Here is a 13,140-nt window from a genome sequence, read left to right as displayed (position 1 = left end):
TAATGTATATTCACCGGGTGGCAACGGGTAGGCGCGGTACGTGAGTAGCGGCTTAATATTCATAACGCACTGGCACCGACTCAGTGATGTCAACAATACAAATCAATTTTTCTAATTTGCGTTGGTATTGGTAGTCTCCACTGACACGGTACCAGCGTGCTATGAATATTTGCTGTTGTGCGAACAGCACAGATGCTCCCACTCTCTCTCTGATGCGTTGTGATTTTGCGATGTTTGTTTGTTGTCGCATTTCTTCTGTGTTATTTTCCATGCGCTACGGTTTCAGTGATGTTGTTATTTCACTCATGTACATTCATTCTAATGCTGTTCGTTCATGCTAATGCCGTATAATAAGCGGAGCTCGTTTACGTGCTGAGACTTATGCACCCCTGTTATTCTTCGTCCAGAGAACTTAATATTTTTAACCATTTATGCAAGCATACTCTATTTTTTTCAAAAAACCAATTCGTTCAATTGAAGTATTGGGAGCCGCCAAATGTACAAATGATTAGTTCACCAATTTGGACAAACATACTCGCCTTTTCCAACAACCAAAGTCAGAAAAACATACTCATGTTTATTGGTATTCCAAACTAACTAACATACTCTTGTTTAACGCAAATCAAGGTCTATGATTTGAAATAATATATTTTGTCTGGATTGAATTAAAACTACGGTGAGTTTGGAAATGAATAACATTTTTTTAAACTGACTCATGAAACGAAAACATACAAATGCGCAACGTAACAAAAATATTTACTGAAGTGCTGCTAAGAAAGAAAAGTCTCAAAAGTGAATCTTGAATGAGCGCTGTGTTGAAGCGAATCATGAATTAACGCACACGTACCGCTACTCATGTTTCACTGCTGCTGCTCAAACATGCTCAAACATTCATGATCCACTTTTGCGTGTTTGCTGTTTAATGTTTCGTTTCAGAATGTTTATTCCTGTATTGCCATTTTCATTCTCACAGCCTCATATGAAGTACATACTTCGAACGTTGATGAATACAATTCCCCTGGCAACATCGCCATTGTCATTTGACGATGTTAGTCTCCAGAATCCATGCTCTTCCGTTGTAATATTTTTGATGCGCAGTCCACAGGTTTCTTTTTTCCACGCTTCGAAGCTATTTTTATTGTTGTTTTTTTTTTCATTGCAACACAGCCGCCAAGAATACAACGAATGGCGTAATTACATTAATAGATAATTAAGCTGTTGTTATAATCTTACTCTTGTTTGTGTGGCTGTTGAATGTCAACATCCTGACCGCCCGTCTTGCGATAATGGCAATGCGTTTGCTGAGCTACTGGTTCAATTATTTTCAGATAAATCTCCTCACCGACGACAGCATCGATTTCACTTGGAAACACTAAACCGTTCATTAGGCCCTGACGCGATTCGTAATTGGATGCGACGGTTGTTAAGACTGCACTCACCAAAATTAGATGCGAAATCATTTTACTGCGACCGAAATAGAGTGGCGAGGTCATTGTAATCAACAATGTGCTGAATACTCTGATTGAATGAACTGCTTTCATTTTGTACATTTGCACATTGGCCACCTGTCTACGTTTGGGAGGAGGGAAGGGCGACAGTGTTTGTTATCGGATAGTCTGGCCGATTGACGCAAATTGACACAAAAGACGTTTCGAAAGAAATAAAACTCAACAAAATAGATAAAAAAAAAACAACAGCTTTTGTGATAAATGACGAAGATAAGATATATTTTGTTCTTTGTGTTACATACATTGTTGCAATTTAATTTTATTTCATTACACCAATTTAAGGTTATTGTTTTGTTTTTGTTTTTTTTTCATAAATTTTGGAAAAACCAATCTTGTTTGAACCATATAGATCATCACTATTGTTTTCAGGCCTCATACAGCAATCCACTCAACAAATTGCATCTTCTTAATTAGGGTTTTGTTGAATTTATTTTAATTACAAGAATAATTTTATTATTTTTTATTTTATATGCTTATCTATTTTGGGTTGTATGTGTGTATTTGGGTGGGTGTTCTTTTCCACCATGTCTACATAAATGAGAATAATCAATTTCTGATAGACAAAACTTGATTAAAACAGCCGTTTCTCATGAATATTTAAATACGTATTTAATAATGAACAGTATCAGTAATAACATAATAATTGTCTGCCATCAGTTTATTACTTCAAGCAATCTTTACACATTTCATACATAAGGGTAACATTGCGCACTTATGACTCATTCTTGTGAGCGCATCTGTAGCAAAAAGTGGAATGAAAATTAAATTCCATAAAAAAGCTTTATTATGAACGCTCGTTATGCTCTTTAATTGAGTATAATGAGATTTTATTTACGAAAGTCGATATTATTTTGTAACCTTTCAATTCAAACATGATCTGATAAAATTTAATTTCATCTTTTTCTTCATTACTTTTTAAGCTGTTCATTTTTCCGCTGTAGGTTATGAATGGATTTATCCGTAGCTATGCATTTGCATATGAATGCTTAATTCGGTATCAATTAACACTGATCCGATGTTTGAAACCCAAATCTAATCAATAAATGTATGAAATACACATCGCAAGAACCGATGAGTTATAGACATATTTTTGGTTTCATGATACTTTTCGTAGATTTTCTCTCTGATATGGGATTTGTTGTATGATACACAATAAGTATACACATGCAATAAGCTGATGTAAGCATATTTTACTGACTGGTGAGTTTTTTGACATTTTTTGTTACTGAGTTTAATTTTGAACATTTCTTCTACATTCCAACAGAATAGGAAAGTAATACGGTGGATTAAATTCTCTGTCACTCTACAAACCTGAAAAGGGAAGTTGCAAAAGTTCGGAATTTCTACGAATTAATTAAAGGAAATGTTTTACATGTTGCATATTTTCGAAAAGTTGTTCGGTTACTTCCGTTACTTCTAATACAATACTAGGGTTTGTGATCGTAAACATTTGGGGCAAAAGGTCCCAACATCGGATTAGTGTTAATGTGTAAAATAAAATCAGTGATTGAAGTTTCGGTTTGGAGATTACATCCGATTTGAAAGCAAATGCAATAGTGAGCGATGAAAAGAGCGTGCTCAAACTTGAGTTGAAAATATAAAACTTATCTTACATGAGCGCAGTTACAATGATAAGTTATTTTCTTTTTGTTCATTGATAATGCTTGTTCGAGTGTTTATTATATATTTGTTTAGACAAATGTTGTGATTTAATCAAGTGATCATCGATTTTTTTTAATTTCATATCGACTGTGTCTGACCCGATGGATGAAATGCGTGTTTTTTTTCTATTGATTGTATTATTAATTCCTTTGTGTAAAGCTATCAATGTGTCTCTATGGGAAGTCGTGTCTTTTACGTCGAAAAATATATATATTCATCGCTAGTGCTTTGAGTTTTTACTACGTATCCTTGTCCATTCGATATTGTCTTCGTTCGATCGGGTTGTTTCCATATATAATTACTTCATAAATACTTGAATCGAATTATGGTCGATGCTTGTGGAATATTATTAAATTGCCTCTCTTTCTCTCTCTCTCTCTCTCTCTCTCTCTCTCTGTCTGTCTCTTTCATAAGTAGAAATATCCGAAAACCAATAAATCCACAAGAAATTAGTTTTCACACATTTTCCCATGGAAACAAGGAGTTATATTCAACAATGTCTCTGTTAGTTTTCCGGATAATCCTGGGAAAAGAGACTGTGTGTTGCACACTTTTGGAGCGAGCTGAAGTTTAATTTGTAAAATTGCATTTCGTCGGCAACACGACGGCAAGCCAATACAATTGCAGTACGCGTCGTAGCAATGAACATTGTACAACTACCCATTCAAGTGGATGATTATATATTAATAAAAGTGGAAATAAAACGGATATAAATTGTGTAAGAGAGAGAGTGTTTGTGTAGCTGTATACCAACATCTCTATAGATAAGCGGCAGAAATACAAATACTCTCTATACGAGTGCAATTTGAAAAAAAAAAGATTTTTGCTGTTCGCTGTTGTGTTGAGATATAGATGTTCATGTTGGCTAATTGTGATTGAGAATGTGATGCTATTCCTCGGTATAGTTTCTTTTTCCGTCTGTATATAGAGCCTAACTAAGCTTAAATATATAGTAAATAGATATTAGATTTGTACAGATTGTATCAGCCATTGAATTTGCGCATAAAATATCGCAAATGAATGTTTAATGTTCAAAATAAATAATTCCACTGAATCGATGGAAATAATGCGATTGAGTTTGGCTGGAAAAAATAGCGGCCAAAATGGAAACGATGGGAATCGTTGAAAATAAAATGTTTGTAATAAAATCCGTTGAAAAGTCTTTTTGTGGAACATGTAATAAAACCATGTTTTCTTCTGTTTGAGAATGACGTTTAAAATCTGAGAGTTGTTCATTTTTTAGAAAAAAATCAGTCGCGTGCGGACGAAGCGTTGGAATGTTAGAGTTTACAAAATATTGTGCAGAATTTTCATATTTTTTTGATTATATTTTACATAAATTCTTGTCGAATCAAATTATTACAAGCACATTTCTTGCGCATTCAATTGAATTTTCATTTTCTCTGCAGCATGGCTGTGAAAATTCGTTTTTTGTTGATTTACAAAAAGAAGAAGAACAATACGCAAATCAGGTTAAATTTGATGAAAAGAATTTCAGAGTATTGGAAGAATGATTTGATTAAACTGGAAGGAAATATTGAAGAATTTTGGCGTGGGAGAAATTGCTCAACAAATTACTTCGTTCAACTCTTAATTTCGTTTTGTTCATTCGCAAATTCATATTCAATACACATCCTGGCCTACGGATAGTGAAACCTTGCGATTGATTATAATAAACATTTCTGCAATCGTCTAAAAATATTCGACTCCTACACTACGAATATCCTGTGCAACAAATTTTTTATGTCTTATTTCATCTTTTGTTTGGTTTTTGTACATCAAATCTACGGTATATCAACGTTCAATTTCAATAACCAATATGTATATGAGACAATATATTTAACGATTATCACAAGAGGAGGATCTTTCAAAAATTCCATAAAAATGTGTGTTTTTTTATTAATGTTTGTAAATTGAAATCATATTTGTTTACCAAATGTTTGTTTATCAAGAAGGAGGATTGAGGTATTCACCGAAAAATGTGATGAGTGTTTTGTTTGTGAATCGATCTATTTCTATTCTTGTTCCTTCCTTTTTTTGTATCTCCTGAAAAATTGTTGATATTTTTGTTTTCTTTTTGCCGAATATTGTCTGTTTGGCCGTAGAGTGATTGTGTATTATGTTCAGAGCAAATATAAGATTGTGTATGTGTATACTCCTACCTCGAAGGCTGCCGTGTGTCTGTATGTCGGGGAGGAGGGATAAAAACAAGACATGGACTTGTGTTCCCGCAGAAAATGAAGAAAGTGTCAGTGAGATGTTCGATTTTGGATTTAAGCACCACTGGCAGTTGTTTACGAAAACGTTTTCTTTTTTTTATCCTGTTTGGGGTTGTGAGATGCGCCTTATCGCATGCCACATAGCCACTGGTTTTCGTAACGACGTCATCATTTGGTTCCAATGCCGTAAGCCCTTATCGGATGTTGAACATCCAACAATAACATGTCCAATTGGTTTGGGTCCTGTAACGGTATTGCTATTCTCACTGTTTGCTGACGATGGCTCCGGCATGCTCATCACTGTCAAACGCACTTGAATCGCACCCAACATATATGGTGGCACACTAAATATCATCGCCTCATTAAAAATCGGACAACTGTCCGCCCGCTTCACGTTTGTCTTCTTTTTTGACACTTTTTTATCATCTTTTTGCAAATAAACCTGGAAAATACGTGACATTTAATTCAGTAAATTTTGCTTTGGCTTACATTACGTAGCCTACGTATTTACGCAGGCAATTGATACTATTTGGATGTGAATTATACCTTAACGAAAACATTTTGTTGCGAATTGTTTGGATCGTCCTCGTTGAGCTTAAGGTTTCGTGCCTTTACAACGACAACAGTTAATCTTTCGGCAGTCGGCAAATAGCTCAATGAAAACATTAATTCTCCATATGGGCTTTTGTTGTGTCTCGAATCGGATAATGTGAGCCAGGTTGTTATTGGACGACGAACATCGCCGATTTGAAACTCAGTCTCACCTGCAAACCAAAAACCAAACGCAAATATGTGGGATTGTTCCATTTGAGCAATTAATCAGCAGGTTGCTTTGTGGCAACAAACACAATTGCGATGCTATTCATTTACTCACCGATAAGCGTATGAACGGTTCCACTGTGATACACGTGAAACCATAATGTTCGTCGTGTTTGTGTTTTATTACTTAACCAAAACGAAATTGTCTCATTGTAACTCGGACATCTTGAGTTTCGGAACAACTGAAATGAAACACACACACAGAGCGGGAGAGAAAGAGAGAGGGAGTGGATGAGAGAGAGAAAAGAAGAAAAAAAATTAGAAAACAACATGGCATTTATTTATGTGCTTTCTGTTCACTTCATTTGTCGTGGCACCCATCATCATCAGGGTGCTGCACACACACAAATGGAACTGAATGGAATGCATGACGTACTTTTGTTTGTTGTGCTACTGTTTCATCGGGAACCATATAAATTCGAACAAATGTATCAAATTGCTCAGCATCCGGAGGTCCAATTAATTCTTTTGCTTCCATTACGGTTAACACAATTTCAATGCCTTCGTCTGTCAGTGTGTTTCTATCGAATGACAAGAAAATGTTGAAATGAATGAGAAGACGAACAACAACAACAACTAAGTACCAAAATGAATTCACTATGAAAAGGGTCTTTTCAATTATTTTCCACCGAGAAGCATAATCATTTTCCATTCGTCTTTTGTTTTTTAATGTCACAATACTTTTTTTTCTTATTCGTTTTGCCATTTCAAATTCGATTAAATTTATGGAATGGATTTGGGCATTTTAAAACTGTCACAACCAGACCGCATTGTCCATTTGTAACAGCCATTCATTTAATTTTGAAAAGTGTTGACGGAAAAATGCGAAACAAACCGAGAAACGAACAGTGGCATTTACTTACTTATCATATTGCAGTCCAACACACAGTTGACCAGTTACGGTTGGCACATTGCTCTGTAGCTCCAAATCGGCCAGCAACACTGACGATTCCGAATTGACAGAATCACAAGACATGGCTCGCTTTAATTCGGTATCGTTTGTTTGTAAATTGTTGGCTTGTTCACTGGCCGAATTCAGGATTGATTGGCCGCTCGGTGTACGATTCAACGCATTGGTGAGTAGTTTTTTCTGTGTGGAATATTGCTCGAGGTATGTGTCCGAAACGGTTTTATGTAGATTACCAGCGACAAATGGATTATTGATTGCTGTTGATTGCTCATAAATATCCGTGGCTAGTGTTTTGTTTGATCCCGTATCGGATAGGGAGCGATTGTGATTAATTTGTTGGTTATTTGGTGCATAATTTATTTGGCCTAATAGTGTCACTTCATTAGTTGATGTTATGCTTGTGGATGTTGTTGTTGGTTCATTTAATTCAATCAAAGTGTCAGTCGTTTCCGTAATTTCGAATTTCGTCGTATTTGTCGTTTGGTTGTGGTCACCACCGTCGTCATCAATGTTACCATTTGAGGGAAATGAGAAAAATGATACATCATCATGTCGATGGCGTTTCGAAAATGGATTTTTCTGTAATTTTTCGTCGTCGACGGCGTGAAATGTCTGCACTTTGGCACTATTGTATTGGTTTTTATTCACATTTAGATCGATACTATTGGAATTATCGTCTTCTGATATCGATAGAGACCCATTGAGAAATGGATTTGTACATGATTTTGGGCCATTGTTAATTTTAGCCACCACATCCGATAAATTGATATGCGCAACACCACAATTGGCTGGACTGGAAAATTGCCGTTTGGTCACTGGCCGTGGAATGACTGTACTTTTGTCGTCAATCACTTGACGATTCACTTGGAACTGAATGCTACAAAGCGAAATAAACATACAAATATTTTTCTTCACTCAATCATTTACGAACGTGTAACTTTTTTATCTATCTTTGTTAGTACCAATACCTAAACACACCGAGAGGGAGTGAGATACAGAGAGAGAAAGAGAGAGCTTAATCAAATATACCTTTGTGCTTCGGGTGTTAGCTTTGTTGGTGATTTATCCAACGATCTCTTGCGTTCGCGGAATGTGGGTGAATTTGGTGCAGGTCGTAATGGCTGTGGCGGTATCTCCGGTACGTTAATATTCCACGATGGTGATTGTGTGGCTGGATCGCCGGGTTTATAGTCACGGTCAATCGACTCAAAATGCTTAAAACTGCCAGTTGAATTTAACAAAAACTCCGAACCGGATTGGATCTAGCCGAAAGTCAAATAAAATCAGAATGAAAATCAAAATGGATAGAGTGCAACCTCGAAACAATTGTTGAATGAGTTGAATGCGCAACAGATACCACGCTTGATATGGCTCGGTGTGTGTTTTTTGCGTAGTTTGTTTGTACCATGCCTAAATTTGTATTATAAATTGTAATCAGTTTCATGGTTGGATTGTTTGCAGGTGAAGGTCAATTTTGCACATCAATATGTATTCGTACACGTTTATATACATATACACCCTCGTTCGTACTGCACACCAAATGGAGATGGCATAATTCGTCGCAACAAGTAAATACGATGCCGAGGAAAATTCTCTCAATAAAACAAATATCCGGTATTCAACTGTAAATAATTGCTGAACAAACGATTGTAGCCATTAATATTGATGAGTTTTTACGCTTTATCTCTCTCTCTCTTTTTCTCTCTCGTCTTTATCGCCTCTGTTTTTTTTCTCGTCCCATTCCGGAGAGCTGGAATGACAAATGACGACGATGAGAAAAAGCGTTCCGTTCGGTCGCATGGTACACTCATCATTGACCTTTGGATTTGTTTTTGTGTTGAATGAAAAAGTTTCACTAATTCGAATTTGCAATTTTTTGCGCTTTACTGCTTCCATAATCCAGTCCGAGCGGGGTGCACGCTCGTTTACTCTTCGCAAAGAATAAATGTTGAGTAATGAATTTTCGCCTCTTACTTTGCTACGTGTTTCCTTTTTTTGTGCGTTCTCATCACATCAAGTTTTTAAACGCTAAACAAACATTCGATTATTCTGTCATTTTCAGAAGAAAAATAAAGAGTCGTCGGCTGTGCGCTTCGCACAAAATCATATAAAACATTAAATAACGTTTTTTGATTCGCCTTTGTCGAGCTTTTCAAACTTGGTGGAAACCAAATGGCCGCACATAAAACTGCCTGTATTCACTTCTCCGTCGCGCTCTCATTTGCTTCACAAAATGGACCGGATTTAAATTTAATTCACTCTTTTATATAATAAAATACCATGAATATTTAATCGGAGGGAAAGTGATAGAGGGAAAAAAGCTTCGGCGTATCACATTACTGGGAAATTGCATGTAACATTTCATTAGGTCGCTTTCTTTTCACAAACACTTTTGCCTGTTGAATATCGTTTTTCTTTCGTAAACATGCACACATACACACATATGTATACAGTCTCTCTACCTTCGTTCTTAATGCCCCTGACTCATGAATATGTAACGCTTTATATCGTCGTTTTTTGTGTGTGTATCGTATCGTGTATGTGCGCCCATGAATGTAGCCTGATACGACATTCATATCCATCGCACATTGTATAATAGAACAGCAGGAGTAAAAAAGCGATGTGGAAACGACAGCAGCAACAGCAACAACAGTAGCAACACGTTGTTGAGCTGAACTTATTTAAATTTATATTGAATATGTCGGACATCTGACACCCAAATATAATGCCACTAACGATGATAATCTATTGATATTGAACATGATAAACTGCGCTTGGATTTGCCTTCACTTTTGTGTGAAAATTGGCAGACAGGGAGCGAGCGAGAGCGAAAGAAAAATAGAGAAAACAACAAAAAAGAGAAACGGGCGAACATAAAGCATAAGTATGAGAGTAAAAGAACAAACAATCGATAGCCAAATATATACGGGCTCTCAAGCTTCGGACACATCGACAATTGAGGCAAAAAAGTTCTTTGGTGAAGTTTTCGACTTTTATGTTCGACTAGACGATATAGATTATCCGGATTTAAGTTCTATTTCTATGCTTGTTGATGGTTCTCGCATGCTGCTGCTTCTGTTACCAACAACACATAATTTGAGTATTTATTGCGCATTCATAGGATTTCCATCAATTGCGTTATTTGATTCGGATCATTTTTACTTCTCTTTATTTGATTATCATTGAAAAATCATCATTTCAATGCTTAAATTATATACATTTATGCACAAACAAATACAATGATCGAGCGAGATGAGAAAAAAACACAAAAATTCGTCGGAAAACTCACCAGATATCCATTTGCATGATAGATTCGGTTTTTGGAAAACCCAATTTTCTCTTCTCGATTTGAGTGGATCCATGCAGCTGTTTTTGATCCAAAAAAGTGCAGTACCAGCAATACCATCAATAAAATCAGTCCAATCACACCGATACTTGTTGCTATGGCTTGCAGTGCTTCCATGTTATTTATATGGCTATTGTTGTTGTTGAACACTGTTTCTCTTGATTTTATGCGTGTTGGCTTAGTGGTTTGATTTTAGTTTTGGTACGCAGCGCGTGTTTTTTTTTGTTCTGTGTGTATATCATATGCAGAAATGGCCGGGCGTCAATGTGGTCGATGCAGTTTTACCACCGACATTATGCGACATGCATATAAAAAAGTGTGCGGTATTGGAAATATGTTGTTTTCGTCGTTGTCGACGTTGTTGTTTTAATGTGCTTTTGAGTCTGCAACACGATGGTTTAAATTGCGGCAAAAAAAAACTCGCTTTCGAAACGATATCCAATTCCCTCTTTATTCATTTATGCTGGAACACTCGTTTCTCTTTCCCTCACTCTCTCCTGATTCACTGGCACATTCAATTTAAACTTTCAATACGTGTATGTATTTTCGTCGTCTCTGTTTTGTACTCGATTTTCTAATGCAAACACAGTTCCACTTTCATTTTAACTGGGTCAACCCCAACAAACCATTTGCAAACTAAAATATACGAGAAGTAGTTTTAAAAACCGTATTTTATCTATTGTTATTCATTGCATTCTGCAGTTGGTTATTCATTGATTTTAGCACAACAATGCGGCAGCAAAATTGAACAGAAAGAGAAAAAAAAATCATAAATACTCAGCTTACACTGCTCTTTCAATCGACGACCAGAGATACCGGCTAAGTGCATTCAAATTAGTACCACATTATTCTAATGGGTAAAACTATGGTCTCGCTCTTTTCTAATTACTTAATGGAAATGAAAAATGAAATGTAGGCACGCTTTTGTCAACACATTGGTCCAATTGCCCAACGCAATTTCTTATATGAAATGCAAATTCGGAAGTGAATATTGCAGGAATCGTTTCATTTTCTCTCTATCTTTCTCTCTTTGTCTCTTTCTCCCCTTGCCCAACGTCTATATGCTTCGACTACAGGCTGTTATTAATCGTTATTTCTCGTTGTATATTTATTGGAAGTTTCTATATCGACCATTTACCTAAAGCAATTCAATCAGCATACATTTCGTTTAGCCTCAAGTAGAATGCCAACGGGAACAAACTCATTAGCTAGTTGCATAATAAATAAAATGCTTTGACTCGTGGGTTTTCAATTCAATGCAATACAATTTATTCGTGCACAATTCGTGCATTCGTTTGCCACTCCAACTAATGCTTACTTCTTCTTCATCGTTGTCGTAATCGTTGTCTCGTGTTCGTTACGATTTGCGAGCAATTTTATCAGGCAAGCGTCAGAAAAATTCAACACAATAATCAACACTGCATTTACCCTTTAACCTTTTTTTCTACGGGACTTTCTGTGTTGTCGGATCGGATCGCTGGAGCGTTAAATGCAACCGACAACCCCTTAAAAACTTCGATTTATTATCATGAACATGTGAACAGCATACTTAAGGATAATAATTGCTACATACGCATGCACACAGGCACGTACACGTCAATCAAAATTTTACTGAACATACACTTCAATCGAAAGACTTTATATCTCAGGCAGTCAACAACTTCCACAGTACACACACACACACACACACTACAATATGTGGGTGGTAGATTATGCATTCAAATTAATTTGAATGTTTCTGTAAAATGGCTTGAAGAGGAGGTTACAACTTGCCAATTTGTTATAGCTTTTTCAAGAGGCAATCCCTCTCATCTGTGAAACGTGAACTTCAATCAAGTGAATTTTTCTCAAATGATTTCGAACCGAACCGAACCGAAAAGACACTGTGAATTTCGATGCAGAGACTTCGTCATTTTCTTTCACCGACATCAAACGAAAAATCAGCATTCATCAACTTCAATATTGCCGATGGGCAAATTGTTGCGCAATGTGAATCTCAGATGTTTAGTGCCGATTGAGAAAAGCAGCAACAGCAAATTTAAATGAATAAAAGAATTTTATTAAGAAAGGAAAAAAGTCGTTGAATCAGTGAAACTTGTGCTTCAAGTCATCTTGTGTGTATTTCAGTTCACTCGAGGGTACATTTTTTCCACCTCATCCACCTTTCCAGCGAATACATCGATGTTTCAAACATTGACTGTGGGCAAATTGAATTTTAAAACCATAAAATGAACTGCTATTCCCATAGCGCTTTGCTCTAGCCTAGTCACGAAGTGGAATTAAAATTCAGATAGAATTAACAGTACACCTGAATGTAAATCGGTGTGTAGGCATGTGAGCGAGCGAGCGCGCGCGCGTACACTCACTTTCAACGTTTGCTAATGAACAAAAACTTGGCAATATTGTTTTAGCAGAATCAATTTGCATTGACTGTGTGTTGCAGTTAACTTCAACCCACTCACTTAATTCATATCCAGTCCAACAATATGAACGATTTTGTATTGCGTTATGTTGTTAGTGGAATGCATTCAAATTTAATATTCATGATTAGTAAATACGATAAGCCCTATTAAAATCAACTTGCATTGAGCGTTCTTGTCTGTGTATGTCTTTGTCTCTCTCTCTCTCTCTCTCTCTCTCTCTCTCTCTCTCTTCTCTCTCTCTCTCTCTCTCTCT

The 13,140-nt window shown here is 36.3% G+C and overlaps 2 protein-coding genes across 5 annotated transcripts in view; both read right to left on the bottom strand.

Moving 5' to 3' along the window:
- LOC129566399 (uncharacterized) overlaps positions 1–1,552 on the bottom strand; it is a 4,502-nt gene extending 2,950 nt beyond the window's left edge. The window contains exons 1-2 of the mRNA XM_055442285.1: positions 1,234–1,552; positions 993–1,129 (exon numbers count right to left, since the gene is read on the bottom strand). Coding sequence (XP_055298260.1) covers positions 993–1,129; positions 1,234–1,550 — 454 coding nt within the window. The 5' untranslated portion in view covers positions 1,551–1,552. The remainder of the gene's footprint in view (positions 1–992; positions 1,130–1,233) is intronic.
- Positions 1,553–1,698: 146 nt separating this feature from the next.
- The window catches only part of LOC129565631 (uncharacterized), a 20,338-nt gene continuing 8,896 nt past the window's right edge, over positions 1,699–13,140 (bottom strand). For 3 of the 4 annotated variants that reach the window (XM_055440719.1, XM_055440718.1, XM_055440721.1), the window contains exons 2-8: positions 10,408–11,100; positions 8,148–8,380; positions 7,072–7,995; positions 6,585–6,729; positions 6,264–6,390; positions 5,936–6,153; positions 1,699–5,831 (exon numbers count right to left, since the gene is read on the bottom strand). In XM_055440719.1, the coding sequence (XP_055296694.1) occupies positions 5,487–5,831; positions 5,936–6,153; positions 6,264–6,390; positions 6,585–6,729; positions 7,072–7,995; positions 8,148–8,380; positions 10,408–10,581 (2,166 nt within the window). In that variant the 5' untranslated portion in view covers positions 10,582–11,100 and the 3' untranslated portion in view covers positions 1,699–5,486. Of the gene's footprint in view, positions 5,832–5,935; positions 6,154–6,263; positions 6,391–6,584; positions 6,730–7,071; positions 7,996–8,147; positions 8,381–10,407; positions 11,101–11,250; positions 11,353–13,140 lie in introns of all 4 variants that reach the window. The other variant, XM_055440720.1, reaches the window with a different exon arrangement.

This window comes from Sitodiplosis mosellana, unplaced genomic scaffold (genome assembly GCF_009176505.1).
Source record: "Sitodiplosis mosellana isolate CC-2019 unplaced genomic scaffold, AAFC_SMos_1.0 Smas_scaffold_3, whole genome shotgun sequence".
NCBI classification, from domain to species: domain Eukaryota; kingdom Metazoa; phylum Arthropoda; class Insecta; order Diptera; family Cecidomyiidae; genus Sitodiplosis; species Sitodiplosis mosellana.
Note: the sequence above shows the minus strand (reverse complement) of the source record. Positions and strands in the feature narration are given on the sequence as shown.